This window comes from Desmodus rotundus, chromosome 12, assembly GCF_022682495.2.
Source record: "Desmodus rotundus isolate HL8 chromosome 12, HLdesRot8A.1, whole genome shotgun sequence".
Lineage (NCBI taxonomy): Eukaryota > Metazoa > Chordata > Mammalia > Chiroptera > Phyllostomidae > Desmodus > Desmodus rotundus.
In genome coordinates this window covers 72,186,487-72,202,701 of record NC_071398.1, presented here as the reverse complement: position 1 = coordinate 72,202,701, position 16,215 = coordinate 72,186,487, and the positions used below count along the sequence as shown (strand labels likewise).

At 47.5% G+C, this 16,215-nt stretch overlaps 1 protein-coding gene across 3 annotated transcripts; it reads right to left on the bottom strand.

Moving 5' to 3' along the window:
* Positions 1–54: 54 nt before the first annotated feature.
* CTSE (cathepsin E) lies at positions 55–15,288 on the bottom strand. Of its 3 annotated transcripts, XR_006653195.2 has the most exons (6): positions 15,136–15,288; positions 4,355–4,477; positions 3,058–3,211; positions 2,859–2,957; positions 1,138–1,284; positions 919–980 (listed from the first exon to the last, which is right to left on the bottom strand). XR_006653195.2 is itself a non-coding variant. In XM_045183452.2 (5 exons), the coding sequence occupies exons 1-5, from the start codon at positions 15,201–15,203 to the stop codon at positions 816–818; spliced, it is 609 nt and encodes a 202-aa protein (XP_045039387.2). In that variant the 5' UTR covers positions 15,204–15,288; the 3' UTR covers positions 55–815. The 3 variants fall into 3 exon arrangements, 1 of the variants encoding a protein (XP_045039387.2); XM_045183452.2 differs by lacking the exon at positions 1,138–1,284 and having other exon boundaries at positions 55–980; XR_006653196.2 differs by lacking the exons at positions 919–980; positions 1,138–1,284; positions 2,859–2,957; positions 3,058–3,211; positions 4,355–4,477 and adding an exon at positions 13,710–13,885 and having other exon boundaries at positions 15,136–15,270.
* Positions 15,289–16,215: the final 927 nt, after the last annotated feature.

The following is a 16,215-nucleotide window of genomic DNA, read 5'->3' as shown; positions in this document are numbered from 1 at the left end:
ATTACCGACCTCTTGGTGGGATACAGAGGGGTGTGCCCAGCACTGGCTGGGAAGCGTTCTTGCCACAAAGCCGGGCCTCTAGATCTAACTACCGTTTTATAGGAGAGATGGGCTCAGAGAACCACATTACATGACCCTTCTGGGTTTCAACCAGCAAAGCTCAGAATGTGGTAAACTCTACAGATGAGAAGAGAGATAAGGGACATTTCAAAGACACGTGATTTGTGGACTTGCAAACCCTGAAACACGCAAGGCGATTGCAAACATGACCGGACATGTACGAGACAAAGGGGGACACTTGAACCCTAACTGCACATTAAAAAGTTAGAAGGGTTTATTCACAAGTCCTTCTTACGGGCTTTATTCATAAATGACGTGATGCTAAGAATTAGCTTCAAAATAATGCGGGTGTGTGGGGCTGGAGAGAGGGGTGGGTGGCGGTGCAGACCGAACGTTCCTGGCCACGCACAGGCGGGTTGTGCCCAGGGGTTTACTGCACTATCATCTCTGCTTCTACACATGTTGGGAGATTTCCATAATAACATGTTAGCAAAGAGCAATCAAAATATGGGCATACCACTTAATTCTTCTATCATGAGGGGGTGGAAGCGGCAGGTATATGGAACTGTGTGTGTGTGTGTGTGTGTGTGTGTGGTCTCATGCTCTGTTTGGTCCTAATTCAAGTTGCAGCTCTGGAACAAAAACATTCTTTTAAAAATGACTTTGTGGCAGGTGTGAGTAATGCCCTGACCTAGCAGGCCCAGCCGGATTTCCACGCGGTGTTAGGCAGGCAGGCACAGACACAAGGCCCTTCTTTAGGGAACGGCTCGGGCCAGCCCCACACGGTTATTCCCACGGTCAAAGACAGAGTAAAACTGTCTAATGAAGACGTCGCCCAGGATCCAGAGGGGCCCAGGTGGAGGCTGCATGTCCAGACCTTGAAAGCCACTGAGGCAGAGCTCCATCCCATCTACGAAGTCCTGGGGTTGGAAAGAAGAAAGTGAGTGGCAGACAGGGAAGAAGGAAGGAGCACTGCCGAGAGCCGTACGTGTGGTGGCAGTGGCCATGCCGATGGCCTCAGGTGGCTGCTTCACAGTTTTGGTGGCTGGTTCTTCCTCCTGCTTCACACACGCTTACCTACGTACTCAACAAAGTGTCTGAACAGCCCCATAGGTGCGGTCCTGGACCTTCTACGCTCTACAGTTTTGAGGGCCGCTCATCTATTCTACACCCCCACAAGGTTTCAATTTCCACCGTTGGGAAAATTGAGACCTGGAGGCATGGCTGGAAGAGAAAAAGGTTTGGCATTAGAAAGTCGCAACTTAAACTCTGGTTTCTTTAGTTTCTAGTCAAGCTCAACTTAATTTCTTTTAAGGGAGAGAAATTGCTCTATAAATGGCTAGACACCGCTGTTTTCTCATTGATGTTCTGGGCAGAATCATGTGAGCGGCTCCTTTTAGGTCAAAGGCAAGTAGGCATCCCGTGTTCGTGAGAAGAATATAATCTGTGGGGGGCGGCACCCCCACAACCTTATATTTTTTAGTTTGGCAAAGAGTTGGGATCTAGCCGAAAGGTGTGGTCTTTCCAACCAACACTTGAAGTTTGAGGTTATTGATGACGGAGCAGGAAAATTTGCAGAGGGCTAACAAACTTCTTGAGAGGAGGGGGATAAAAGTGCGAAGGCATTACAGCATCCCTGATGGACTGAGGTGGTTCTGATTGAAATCTGCTGGCAGAAAAGGACAACGTCACCACACTGGGTGCAGGGAAGGGCGCGGGGTTGAGCAGGGACTCATGTGGAGAGTAGGGGGTACCAGAGTGGTGAAGGGCTTGTGGATGGGTGGATTTGGCAGCCGAAATGTTTGGCTTGTCCTCTGTATGGCGTTCACAGTGGCAGCTTTGGAATCTTCTGTTGGAGGAATTTAGGGGACTTGACCTGAAGCTGTGTTTTAAAATAAAACATTTGTTTTCACTTCTACTGTAAGTTTGTATCTGGTTGCTTTGGGAAGGGGTTAAAGGAGATCAAGCTGTGGGGGGGGGGGGGGTAGGTAAATCCCTAAGCCCTCAGTCTACACCTTAGCACCTCAATTCTGGTGCAGTCACCCTGATAATGTGGGAGGCTTTTGGGCATGTCGGTGTGTTAAAGTGTGTCACCAAAGAACTACAATTCTGAAAATCCAGCCCAACTGTAGTGGTTATGGGCTTCTCAAACACCTGGGAGTTCCCTTCCGACCTCACCCTTCACATCTATGCCTCTACTGCAACGGGGCATTTTCTTAATTGAATATATATTATAAGAGATATAACCTTATTCTGTGACTCCCACCCCTGAGCAGCTCATATCTAGAACCATTAACTCTCTGAGTCTCAATAGCCTGGTCTTATAAAATGGGAAAACAATACCCTAGTCTGACTTCGTGGTTAAGAGGATTTGGGTGGTTGAGTGGCTTGTCCCGGGTTTGCTGCTGCTTCGTGGCAGAACGGAAAATAAAAGACCCAGCCCAGTGGTCCTTCCACCACACGTAGGCAGCTGGGTGTCTCCCAGAGGAAATGCCCCTTCAGTGCAGGATAAGCTGGGGGCGGGGCTTGGGGTGAACGCAGGTGACTGCTCCAAAAGAGAAGTGGAAGGTGTATGGGGAAGGCCCTGTGACTTGCAGAATGAGGAAACTTCTTTTTTTTTTCTTCTGTTTTCTGCTGTATTGTGTGTGTGTTGTGTGCTCTTTTTTAAAAAAAAATTGAATTTATTGGAGTGATATTGGTTAATAAAATTATATAGGTCTCAAGTGTACAGTTCTATAATACATCATCTGTGTATTGTATTGTGTGTTCCCCACCCCGAGTGTGGAGACAGGTCTTACCACCAGGGTGTAGGCAGTTGGTTGAAGAATGTAGGGGACTCCATTGATGGTGAAGATGACATCCGGCATGACATTGAGATTGTCACACTCCACAGCATACTAAAACACAACACAGAGTACCAATTTAGACATCTCCTGTCTCCCAAGAGAGGCCCAGGCCCCCCGCTCCCACCCCTCCCCACCCTAGGCAGGTACTCACATCTCCATCCTTGGGCTCTGCCCCAATGGCCTTCTGCAGATGCTTGATGTCACCTGAGGGGCCTGTGAGGAGGGAGGTCCCTGTGTCCATCAGGAGGTCCCTGATGGCCTGGCAGCGTTCTGAGCAGAACATCACAGCGCTCCCAACCTGGATTCTGAGGGCAAAGGAAGCATCGTCAGTCCCCCACCCCTTCTCCGTTTTCCCCCTTCCCCAGCCCCTAAGCTTTCCATGGCTCCCCAGCAGCTCTGCTGGGCTCTCCGACACCCAAAGCACATCAGTGATTTCCGTGTTGGTCTCTCTTACCACATACATGTTTCTCAAAAACTTTTTGACTGAGATTCATAGCAGGAAATACATTGACTTCTTGACCCAATACCTACACAATAAAGAGTTCACGAAACAGTGCTTGATCTTAGTATGTGAAGCACCCTCTGATGTTTTCTATTTCACTCCATTTCACTAAAAATTGTAAGTCATGATCCCCTAAAATGATGTTATGACCCATAACTAGGTAAATCCCTACAGTTTGAAAAACCCTCAATAGACGGTGAACACTGAGGCTTTTTGCTTTTGTGTCCCTAGTGCCTGGCACTTGCCTAGTACCTCACAGGAACTTATTCCTGGCTGAACTGACACCTGAATTACATTTCTTTGAATTCCTGCATTGTCTAATGCAGTGCCAGGAATATGTCAGGCATCGAGTCCCGCTTCCTCAGTTGCTGCGTGCCCAGATGCGCATGCGTGTGTGTGTGTGAGTGTGTGAAGGCCCAGTCAGTGCCACCACCTCCGTGAAGCCCTTGAGGATTTCTTCAGGTAGAAGCTGCCCTGCCCTCTCTGCTGGGCCACTTTGGTGGCACATCTCGTGGAGCTCTGACCACCTTCCTCTTTACGTGTGCTGGTTTGTGTGTATGTCTCATCTTCTGCACACCCTTTGTGAAGGCAAAAACTGGACTCGTTCACTTTTGCACCCCCATTTCACTCAGCCCTTGTCAGTGTGTTAATTAATGTTGAGTGAACAAGAAGCAGCTGGTTGAGTGTTTGTATTTACCATCGGTGGAGTTGAAGGTGCAGTTGAGGATTTCAGAGAGGAAAGTTGAACGTTGATACTGCGTGTCTGTCACCCCGATTACTGATGCCCTTCCGGTGCCTCTGCTCAGCACCCCCGTGCCTCTAGCCTCACTCCGGGCATCCTCTCCCAGTGACCAGCACTTTCATTCAGGTCAATTCACTAAATCCAGTTTGAGTTGTGCCTGTATGAGTCCTTCCCTCAATATCGTACTTTGTGGAGGAGACTCACGTGTCCAGTGCGATCTGCCAGTAGCCTTGCTTGGTGACTGGGACCCAATTCAGACTCCCTGAGAAGTGGGAGTGGTCGTAGCCTCCAAAAACCAGCTCGCTCCCTGCTCCATCTTCTGGGTCACTACAGAGAGAGAAAGGCAGATTGCCAGGGAAGGGCCACCGGAAAACCCTAGGAGCGAGTTTCTGCCTCTTGGTCTGATCACTCCCACCAAGTACCTAGAAAGGCAGAAATATAAGCCTGGATTTGAGACCAGGGCTTCCAACTACTGCAAGTTGGTTTGTCTGGACCTTTTGGGCAAAAGAATAGAGACAGCTCCGCCCAGTGTTTTGTGAACGTCCTCCTGCTTCTTGCATACACAGGGTGCTGAGGCCCTGTGGGGACAATTGGTCTTGGCGTGCAGAACTCATGCAGAACCAAGGCCAACACCAACCTGAGTGTGCATACTGCATGTGGCTGAGGCACCTGCAAAAGACACCTTTTCCCAAGTATCTTCTCCACCGTTGTGGTGGTGCATGGAGTTTGCCTCCACATTATTCACTCTCTTGTGTCAAGGCAGAGACGCTAATGTGAACCTGGCATGAATTTTTTAGAGCTGGAATAGTTACTCATTTTTATTGGTGATTTCTCAGATTATATTCTGGCACCTACAGGATTGTGGGGAAATAGGACATAAAACTGATTCATTTTCAGGAGGAAAAGAATCAGAAAAACAAAACTTGGGGCACCGCGAGGCAGGGTAGAAAGGAGAAGGGAACTGGGTCTCTGCGGGAATCTTATGAAAGCAATTTTAGAGAGGCAAAGCGAGAAAGAACTAACGTTTGCCGATGGCCTTTATGCAAGGAAGGCGCTGTGCTAGGGATTTTACCTGCCCAATCTCATTCAGTTTTCACACCAACCCGGTGTCCGTTTGAGGAAACAGAGGTTCAGGGAGATGAAGTAATGTAAGTGGTAGGTTTTAAATCCCGGTCAGTCGGACTGCAAAACCTTTGCTGTTTCCCTTCAGAGCTCCTGTCTTCCCAGGCTGCAAGGGAGCTGGAGGCTCTGAGAGGGGAAGTGCAGGAGTTTAGACAACCTGCTCTCTTACTCACAGTTCTTCTGCCTGGGCCTGTCTCAGCTGCAGCCTTGCTGGAGCGGAAGGATTTGAGAGAGGAAATTTAAGGCTGTCCATGCGGGAAAGAAAAACAAAGGAAATGGGCTTCTGTTAAGATGGGAAGCTCAGGCCAGGGCTCACTGGGAAGGAGTCAGAAAGGTAAGAAATCTCCTTCCCTACACAGGCGAGACAACCCCCCCCCCCCCTCCCCCGGACCGCAGGCAAAAGTGCTCAGAGGCAGGTGAGTCTCATGACCTTATCCAAAACTACAACATGCAATTTAACATACACATAACATAACATTTACCGTCTGAATCACTTTTAAGTGTTCAGCTCAGTAGTGTTAAGTATATTCTGGGGAGAGCAGGACCGATCAAATGGCATTGGTCCGATCAAGACAGCAGAAAGTATATACAACAGAGTGGAGTCATTTACGGCCACTACAGCGGCTCTCAGTCAGGCATGACACTTCGGTTTAAGAGGAAAACCTCCTAAGTCGGCGCACTCAGATCTGGCACGGAGACTTAGCTGCCCATGTGGTCGGAGTGGGCGTGTCTGCAGAACAGGACCACCCATGGATAGGCGTCTGGGGAAATACCGCGTCTGGGGAAATACCATTATTTTTCCTCTTCAGTTTGTTTTAGTAACTTGTCTCAGAAAATTTTGCCTATCTTAAGTCATGAAGATATTTTCCTATGTTTTCTTTTCAAAGGTTTCACTTTTTACATTTGTATCTATAGTCTATGAGCAGCTCTATAATGTGTGAGGTAGGAGTCAAGGTTCATTTTGTTTTTTACTACATGGACGTCCAGATGGCCCTAGTGCCATTCCATCAATATACCCTCATCGTCCCCACTGCGGTTTCATGTTCAATACGTCAGGCGGCTGTGTGAGTAGTCGCTGCATTTTCTATTCTGTTCCATTTGTCTATTTGCTTATCCTGTGCCGGGATCACACGATCTAAATTACTGTATCTTTATAGTCAATCTTAATAGTTGGCAGTATTTTTCTTCACCTAGATTGTCTTGCTGTATTACATATTCATATACATTTTAGAATTAGCCTGTCAGTCTTTTTGTTTTTAAATATATTTTATTGATTATGCTATTAACAGTTGTCCCACTTTTTTCTCCCCTTTATTCCCCTCCACCCTGCACTCCTCCACCCACCAGCATTCCCACCTCCCCCTCCAGCCAGTTCATGTCCATGGGTCATACATATAAGTTCTTTGGCTTCTCCATTTCTTATACTATTCTTAACTTCCACCTGCCTATTTTGTATCTACCATTTATGCTTCCTACTCCCTGTACCTTTCCCCCCATTCTCTCCTCTTCCCCTCCCCCTCCTTGCTGATAACCCTTCATGTAATCTCCAGTTCTGTGATTCTGTTCCTGTTCTAGTTGTTTGTTAGTTTGTTTTTGGTTTCGGTTTATTTTTTAGGTTCAGTTGTTGATAGTTTTGAGTTTGTTGTCATTTTACTGTTCATAGTTTTGATCTTCTTGTTTTTCTTAGATAAGTCCCTTTAACATTTCATATAATAAGGGCTTGGTGATGATGAACTCCTTTAACTTGAGCTTATCTGGGAAGCACTTTACCTGCCCTTCCATTCTAAATGAAAGCTTTGTTGTATAGAGCAATCTTGGATGTAGGTCCTTGCCTTTCATGACTTGGAATACTTCTTACCGGCCCCTTCTTGCCTGTAAGGTTTCTTTTGAGAAATCAGCTGACAGTCTTATGGGAACTCTTTTGTAGGTAACTGTCTCCTTTTTTCTTGCTGCTTTTAAGATTTTCTCCTTATATTTAATCTCGGGTAATGTAACTATGATGTGCGTTGGTATATGCTCCCTTGGGTTCAACTTCTTTGGGACTCGCTGAGCTGTCTCTTCATCGCTCAGTTCTATTTTTGGAGCTTTGATCTGTTCTTTCATTCGGGCCATATTTGTTTGTCTCAGGGCACCTGTTAAGTTGTAAGGGGTGGAGCCTTAGGTTTTACCAGGGTGGGGCAACCCGAGTCGTTGCATTGTGGCTCTATATATGGGGGGGGGGGGTTCCAAGAGGGAACAATGGCACTTGCTTGGCTCTCAGCCGCCTTTCAATCACTTCCCCCCCTACCCACAAGCAAATTGGGCCCTTCTGGTGCTGATTCCTGGGTGAGTACATTTGTGTAAGTTCTAGGACCCTGCGGGTCTCTCCAACAAACTTCTGTGAAGCTGGGAGTTTCTCCCGCCACCGCAACCCCCACAGGTTTTTACAGGTTTTGAGGCTTTCTTTTCTCCCACTGGAACCCTGGGTTGTGCAGTCTGTCTTGCCCCCCAATTGTTCCTCCTGGTTTATCCGCATGAAAATGTGGAACCACCTGGTCCAAAAGTCACTGCCTTGCCACATGTCCTCTCTGAGCCTGCTGTCCATCTCTACCCCTCCTACCGGTCTGAATGAATGTTTTTTCTTTAACTCCTTGGTTGTTAGACTTCCATTCTGTTCGATTTTCTGGTAGTTCTGGTTGCTTTTTGTTTTTAAATTTGTTGTTGTCCTTCTTTTGGTCATGCGAGGAGGCAAAGTATATCTACCTAGACCTCCATCTTAGCCAGGAATTTAGAATCAGCTTGTCAGTTTTTAATAAAAATTGCTCTTGTTTTCATTGACGTAACATTGAATCTATAGATCAATATGGGAAAAAATTGACTTATTTGTAGCACTGAGTCATAAACTTGGTTTATCTTTCAATTTATGTAGATCTTTCTTAATTTCACTCAATGTTTTGCAGTTTTTAGAGGAGAGGTCTTGCACATTATTTTGTTAAATTTATTTCTAGGTATTCTATGTTTTTGATGTTATGAATAATATCATTAAACTCTATTTTTCACTTGTTTTTCCTAATATGTAGAAATTTGAATGACTTTTTATGTTGATCTAGTATCGAGCAACTTCGCTAAATTCACTTATCGATCCCAATAGTCAGTTTTCCCATACAGTTAGTTCTGTTTTTATTTTAATGCTGTTTTCTTTAGCCATGTAGAAGCTTTGTATTTTGATGAGATCCCATTTGTTTATTCTTTCCTTTATGTTTCTTGCTCGAGGGGACATATTGGTGAAAATAATGCTGTGTGGAATATCTAAGATTTTCCTGGAATGGTGGTGGGGGAAAAGGTAGACAACTGTACTCGAACAACAATGAAAAGAAATCCCAATAGTCAGTAGATATTTTGGGATTTTCTACATATAGATTCATGTCATATCTGAATAGTAACAGGGTTATTTCTTGCTTTACAATCCCAATGCCCTTAATATCTTTCTTTATGGCCTCATTGCATTGAGAGTGAGCATCCTTGGCTCATTCTTGATGTCAAGGAGAAGTCTCTCAATAATTTGTCATTAACTATGAAGTTTTCTGTCGGCTTCCTTGCAAATATTCTTTGCCAGAATAAGGAAGTTACTCTCTATTTTTAGTTTTCTAAGAAATTTTTAAAAAGTCATGAACAGATGTTGAATTTTATTAATTTGAAGGATTATACGATTTTTTTCCTTTTATTGTCTAAGATGATGAATTCCTGGGGGACAATGACTCTTGGTTGGATATCTTATCCTTTTACATATCACAGGTTTATTTGCTAAGGTTTTGTGAAGAATCGTGTATCTACACTCATGAGAAAGAGATTGATGTATAATTTTCATTTCTTATAATGATCTTCTCCAGTTTGTTGTTAAATTTATGTTGGCCTCACACAATGAGTTATGAAGTGTTCCTTCTTTATCAATTATCTGAGGGAATTTACACAAGATTGGTGCTATTTCTTCCTTAAATGTTTGGAAGAATTTACTACTGAAGCTACCAGGGCCTGGAGTTTTCTTTGTGGAAAAGTTTTTAATAACAGAGTCAATATTGAAATAGACATTGGAATATTCATATTTTCTATTTTTTCTTGTGTTATTTTTGACATGCTGTATTTCTGAAGCCATTTGCCAATTTAAAAAAATCATCAAGTTTATCAATATAAAATTATTCTTGATATCCTCTCATCATTTTAATGTTTTCAGGGTCTTCATTAATACATTATTTTTTAAAAGACTTTATTTGTTTTTAGGGAGGGGGAAGGGAGGGAGAAAGAGAGAAAGAAGCATCTATGTGAGCCTCTCACACACCCTCATCTGGGGACCTGGCCTGCAACCCAGGCATGTGCCCTGACCAGGAGTTGAACTGGCAACCTTTTGGTTCGCAGGCTGGCACTGAGCCATACCAGCCGGGGCTGACTGGTTCTTTTTGTATGATTTCCATATCCTTTATTATGTTGTTGAAGTTCTGACTAACTTCATTGAGCATCCTTATAACCAGTGTTTTGAACTCTGCATCTAGTAGATTTCTTGTCTCCTTTTTGTGTAGTTCTTTTTCTGGGGTTTTGTTCTGTTCTTTCATTTGGGACATGTTTCTTTGTCTCCTTATTTTTTTTTTAAGATTTTATTTATTTACTTTTACAGAGAGGGGGAGGTGGGGAGAAGGAGAGGGAGAGAAACATCGATGTGCCAGAGAAACAACTGGCTGCCTCTCACACGCCCCCAACTGGGGACCTGGCTCACATCCCAGACATGTGCCCTGACTGGGAATTGAACCAGTGATCTTTCTGATCACAGACTGGCACCCAGTCCACTGACCCACACCAGCCAGGGCTATCTTCTCATTTTGGCAGCCTCCCTGTGCTTGTTTCTATGTATTAGGTAGAGCTGCTATGTCTCCCAGGCTTTTCAGAGTGACCTAATATAGTAGGTGTTCTGCAGGGTCCAGTGGCACAGCCTCCCTGATCACACAAGCTGGGCGCTCAAGGTGCATCCCTCCTGTGCAATACATTATTCTTCATTTCTAATATTGTGAAGTTGTATTTTTTTTCCTGATTAATTCTGCTAGAGGTTTATGGCTTTCATTAGTCTGTGTAAAGAGTTCATTCTTAGCTTTGTTGATTTTCTCTATTGTATGACTTTCTATTTTATTGATGTCCCATTCTTCTATTTATTATTTCCTTCCTTCTTCCTTTTCTGAGCCTGATTTGCTGTTGTTTGTGGGCTGCTTTTTCTTCTTGTTTACTGCTTAAAATAGTTGCTTTAGATCATTGAATTTCAGCTCTTCTAGTACATGCATTTTAGGCTGTAATTGTGTCATTAAGGATTGCATTAGCTGCCTCCACAATTTTTGGCAGGTCCTGTCTTCGTTGTCTGTGTTAGTCAGGGTTGAGAAGAGAAGCAGAGCCATTCGGAGCTGGAGAAAGGGTTGTATTCTGGATGGTGGACTGTATGCCACTGCAGGTGCTGGTTGGAGTGTCCACCAGGAACTCGCTTTTGTCCTGGCGCTGCAGCCTGAAGTCTAGTTTGGCAGTCAGTAAGGAAAGACAGATGCCAGGTGGGAGAAGGGTGAACTGGAGACCACAGTGCTGCCTTACTGCTTCTAAGCCTCAGTGATGGGTGTGTCCTGCAGCTCGAGCTGACCCTCTCTGTTACAGAGTTAAACATGCAGCTGGCCCAGGAGCCAGGAAACACGAAGGAGGAACCATCGGAAGCAGGAGTTTCTGTGGGGTTGGCTGCTGCCCTACATGAGCCAGCAGATAAGCAGCAAGCGAAAGACTAAAATTCCCCTTCACGTGCCATTTCTGTCCCTCCTCTGCTTCCCAGAGGCAATTATTATAATCAGTTTGGAATGTGATATAGCCTTCTAAACAGTTATTTGTACTTTTACATATGTTCTAACAGAAAATGCAGTATATTGTCTTATCTGTGTGTGATAATTTTTACATAAATGGTGTGTTTTTTGCATCTGGCACTTTTTTCACTCCATATGTCCTGCCCCCACTCTCTTTAAAGGGATGTTGATGCCCTGGCTGGTGTGTCTCAGTGGATTGAGTGCTGGCCTACAAACCAAAAGGTCTCTGGTTCGATTCCCAGTCAGGGTACACGCCCAGGTTGCTGGCCAGAATCTTTTTCTTTTTAAAGGGATGTTGATGAAGCCTGGGATGGCTGCACCCATGCACATCAGGAGTGGGTCTGCCTCTATTTCCCCAAAGGCCTGGGCGGATACAGTGTTCCCATTCCAAGACCCCCAGTGGATGCCTGAAACTGAGGATAATACTGAACCCTATTCTATACTGTGTTTTCCTATATGTATCTATGATAATGTTTAATTTATAAATTAGGCACAGTAGGAGATTAACAATAACTAATGATAAAATAGAACAAAACAATATGCTATAATAAAAGTTACTTAAATGTGGTCTCTCTCTCTTTCTTTGATAACTGATCTGATCATTGAGTTTGCTACTAAGTGACTAGTGGGCAGAGAGAGGATACAGTGCGGATAGATGGGACAAAGGAAACATTCACGTCCTGGGTGGGCCTCAAGATTTCTTCATGCTACTCAGATCACCATGCAACTTAAAACTTACCAGTGGTTTATATCTGGAATTTTTCATTTAATATTTTCAGAGCGTGGTTGGCTGAGAATAACTACAATCACGGAAAGCAAAACCACAGATGGGGGCCCTCTGTACTATGCCCATAAACCTGGATAGGACAGGGCCAGGGCTCTCCTGGTTCCCTGTCCCCACATTGGTCAGGTCCCCACCATTCTGAGACTCATAAGACCTTTGGTCACAGGGAGTTTAAGGAGCAGCTCATGAGCTTCGAGTTCAGTACTGACCTTGGACCTTTGTTTGGACCACTAGGGTTCTGGCTTGTCTCCATCATCGGACTCCCACCTCCTACCTTGATCCCTTATTTCAGTAACTGAGCTCCCACCTTGAACCCTGGCTTGGACTTCTTTATTCTTCAAGATGGAGACCTGGTGTTGTCTCCTTGGGGTCCCTGGGGCCAGAAATCCAGCTGTGAACGTGGCCACCGGGCTCTCGGAGCTGCGCAATGTCCCTGCAGGAATCCCCCTGGCCACCTCTCTAGGACCCAGCACACTGAGCGGACTGACCTCAGGCAGGGAGCACTACCTCCAACTGGCCAGGCCTCCCCTTTCCCAGAAGACAACCCCTTGTTTCCACCTCTGCCTGGGGCAGGTCTGAAGCTCTCCCCTGAGATCTCTGAACAATGTCTGTCCCAAGTTTCCGACCAAGAGAGGAAACACGAAGGAATCATACTCATGGAGACGTGGTTGGCTCCGATGACTCCAGACAAACTGCCGGTCCCATACTGAATGAAGAAATGGTTCCCTGTTGCACCGTACGTGTTGGACCAGGAAGGGTGGAACCTGGCGTGTGTCTCTGGAAGGCAAGAACACTGCTCTTGCCTAGGCCATCAGCTCCCTGCCTTCATCCCTGCCCTGACACCCCTGGCTTCCAGCTGCTGGTCCAACCTGCCTCTGTTTTCCTGCCACCGGTCCTTTCCTTTGTCCCACAGGGCAGTAGACACCAAACCTCCCTAATGCAGACCTGCCCATACTAGTCTGAGGGCACAGTGATAATCAGGGACCTCTGGAAAGGTTGGCCATGTCCCCCCTAGTGAGCTCCTACCTTGCCCTCTACGTATGTGGTGGGCTAATAGGGGACCAAATAGTTGTCCCTGGGCAAACATAATTGCCTGTGACCTCATGCGGCACACCAAAATAAGTGCCAGGTATCAGGCACCAGCAGCAGCCCGTGCCGACCATGGTGGGGCAGAGCCGGGCATTCAAAGGAAACTCAGGGATGAACAATGGCCACTCCAGGAAGTCACTCCCAACTCCTTGCCCAACCCATGGACCCCTAGTCCTGGCATTTCCTGAGATATTCTGTCTCTAAAACGTGTCCTGCACAGACTGAGACGTTTTTCCTTAGCTCTCTCCTTTCCAGTCTTCACAGAGACCTCTGGGTCACCTCTGCCAAGTGGGCCCACCACACGTCGTGTCCCACCAGCCCCACGTCTGGCGCGCGGGGTGGGGGTGGGGGGTAGCTCACCAGGTCTCCCTGAAGCAGGTGAACAGTCTGCACTAGAATTTGACCCACCTACCTGCCCAGAAAGAGCCACTGGCATGGAAGTGTCCCCCACATTCTTTAGGGTATTCCAAAGGGAGAGAGTCGCCACGTATTCAAAATTTTGTATTTTTGGTGGTGGATTTCCCTCTACCGATTCTGATCGTGTGAAAGTTGCTAGCTTGGGTAACAGCCAAAGTTTGCCTTTCTTCCTGACCCAGCCCTGTTTCTGCTGAAGGCAGTCCCGGGCAGACTCAGAGAGAGAGAGCGGGGGCGGGTGTGCAGTGTTGGCCAGTTACTGGAACCCAACCCCTTCCCCCAGAGTGCCAGGTTCTAGATCCCAGGACTGGCCTCAGGCGTTCCCTGTGGGGGCTCCTGGCCCACTTACTGCAGGCTGTGCTGGTGCAGTACACTGAGGGGACCCAGAGGTTGGAGGAGCCGGTGTCAAAGATGACGGTGAAGGTTCTGTGGTGGGGAGCCGATGGATATGGCGCCAAAGTATTCCATCTGTAGGCAGGAGAGAGAAGGGAGCTGGGTGTGGGTGCTGGGGAGGGGTAAGGTTCCCAGGGAGAGCTCCACGGGGCCAGTACCTTGGCTAGCACAGATGGGCTCATAGACCCTGGGAAGGAACAATCAGAGGCACAAGGAACAGAGGAAGAGCTGAGAGGGAGAAAATCAAATCACTACCTCGATTCTCACTATTATGAGAATCATTGTGAACAACGCAGAGGAGCCTTGCCCTGCTCATCTCTTTCCTCCCATGGGGAGAGGTCCACACAATTCAGGTGCATTGGGGCTTATTCAGCCAAATTCATGGGAACCCAGAGGGTCAGTCCATGTGCGCCCTCCTAGAGGAGAAATCCACATTGGTGCTAAGTGCTGCTGCCCACTAGCCGTGACCCAGGCTGAGCCCTCCTGCCCTCGGCCTGCTCCCAGCCCTGCCCCAGGATGCCTCATGTCCAGGTAGTTGATGAGGGGCTCATTGGCACCCTTCTCCATCGTGCAGGACTCAGTGAATTGGATCATGTCCAAACTCTGGGATTTCCAGAACTCAGAGAGCTGGCCCCGTGCTCATAGCTTCTTTCGGAGGGACTGACGCCTCCTGAGGGGCACCCTGACGACAAAGCCGCACATGAGGAAGAGATGCATTTCTGCCTCTCTCTGACCCTCTCCGCCCCAGCCCCATTTTTCCAGAGGTTAACTGGGAAATTTCACAGGAGGGGATCCACAAAAGAGCATGCCAGGATTTGGCCAGAATCAGTGCCCTCTCTGCCCACAGCCTGCCCAGTCCCATGCCTGGTCCTGTAGACACTGAGACTCTCAGACTTGAAATGGCCCTCTATCCCGGAGATGGGCTTTTTGAGGTCTTCCGGGGAAATGGGGGATGTGGGATGGTCTGCAGTTTTACATGAACTTCATGAGGGGCTGATTTCAAGGCACAGAAAAACTCTGGGGGGCAGTGGTCAGCCTCTGGGGAAGTACTCGGCTCCTCTGAATTGCAGTTCACAGCTGTAGGTCCCTGCTGTTTCCAGCCCCGGAAAGACCCTGGGGCTCAGGCAGGCAGCTCCGTCAGAGATGGAGGCCAAGAGGTGGCTTTGTCATGGCTGGACACTAGGTGGCCACTTGGTAAACATTTTCCGAGCCCTCAGTTTCTTCTCCTCTTTGTTTCCCCATCGGCTTTCCTCTCCTGGGCCAGTCCTAGGCCTGAGTGCAGGGCACCGCCTCAGCTGGGCACAGTGCTGGGGACACGGCCTTACCTGTGCAGTGCCCCGTGGGCCTGCCCCAGGTCCAGGAGCACCAGCAGCAAAAGGACAAGCGTTTTCATTGTACAGCCAGCAACTCCTTTCTCGCTCTGCCACGGCCTGCCTTCCACCTCTCCTTTCTTCTGTCCCACAGGGCAGTGGGACCAAATCTCCTTAACGCAGACCTGCCCAGCTCAGCCTGAGGACACAGCGATAAGGACCCTGGTGTCATAGCCAGGCCCAGAGCAAACAGTGAGATGGGGCGTTCCCCTTCCACCCCTCAGCTCCTTTCACTCCAGCAGGGGTGGGGATGGGGTAGATCTGGGGTGGGACTTGGAGAGAGAGGGTTGTCTAAGGCTCAGTATCTCCCAGAGTCTTTGGCACCCACGCTGAACCCAAGAAGCTCTGTATTACTTAGTGGAGGGTAAACCTCGCCCCGGACACTGGGCACCACCCTACTGGCTGTTACCCTGAATCTGTCTGAAGACCCTTGAGGGGTGGAAGCTCAACTGTCACCTATGGGGCAGGTCTACTCAAAACATTAATCAGCTTGTTTTGTCTGTATTTCCTGTTCTCTCCTTACTCCCTTAGGGGCCCCAAGGGCAGTTTAATTCCCCCAGCCAACTTTGAAACAGAAACCAGCACTCCCCAAAGCCCCCAAAATGGGAAAATTTGGCTGTGGATGGTGGATCCAGTTTTTCTGGTCCCAAGGCCTTGATGAATCCTGCACCAAGGACTGGGGGGAAGATCAGAGGGGAAACAGAGGCAGCCCTCGAGGGTTAGGGAGGTGCCGGGGTGCGGGGGTCTGGAGCAGGTGCCTGTACGAACTAACTCGGACGGCCACACAAAGTACCACAGTCTGGGTGGCTTAGACAACAGACACTTATTTTCTCATGATTCTGGAAGCTAGAAGTCCAAGATCAAGGTGTCAGCAGGGTTGGTTTCTCCTGAGGCCCCTGTCCTTGGCTTGTAGATGGCCACCTTCTCCTCTGAGTGTCCCCACACTGTCTTCCCTCTGTGTGTGTCTGTGTCCAAATGTCCTCTTCTTATTCCAACAGGCACCAATTATATTGCCTGATGACGACATAGGATGTC

Bases quoted from the DNA above. Each gene is read 5' to 3' on its own strand.
- CTSE (XM_045183452.2), bottom strand. From the start codon at position 15,203: ATGAAAACGCTTGTCCTTTTGCTGCTGGTGCTCCTGGACCTGGGGCAG. The intron at 4,478-15,135 runs GTAAGGCCGTGT...CTCTCTCTGTAG, and splicing joins GCCCACGGGGCACTGCACAG to TGACCCAGAAGATGGAGCAG. The intron at 981-2,858 runs GTAAGACCTGTC...TTCCAACCCCAG, and splicing joins CAACTGCCTACACCCTGGTG to GACTTCGTAGATGGGATGGA.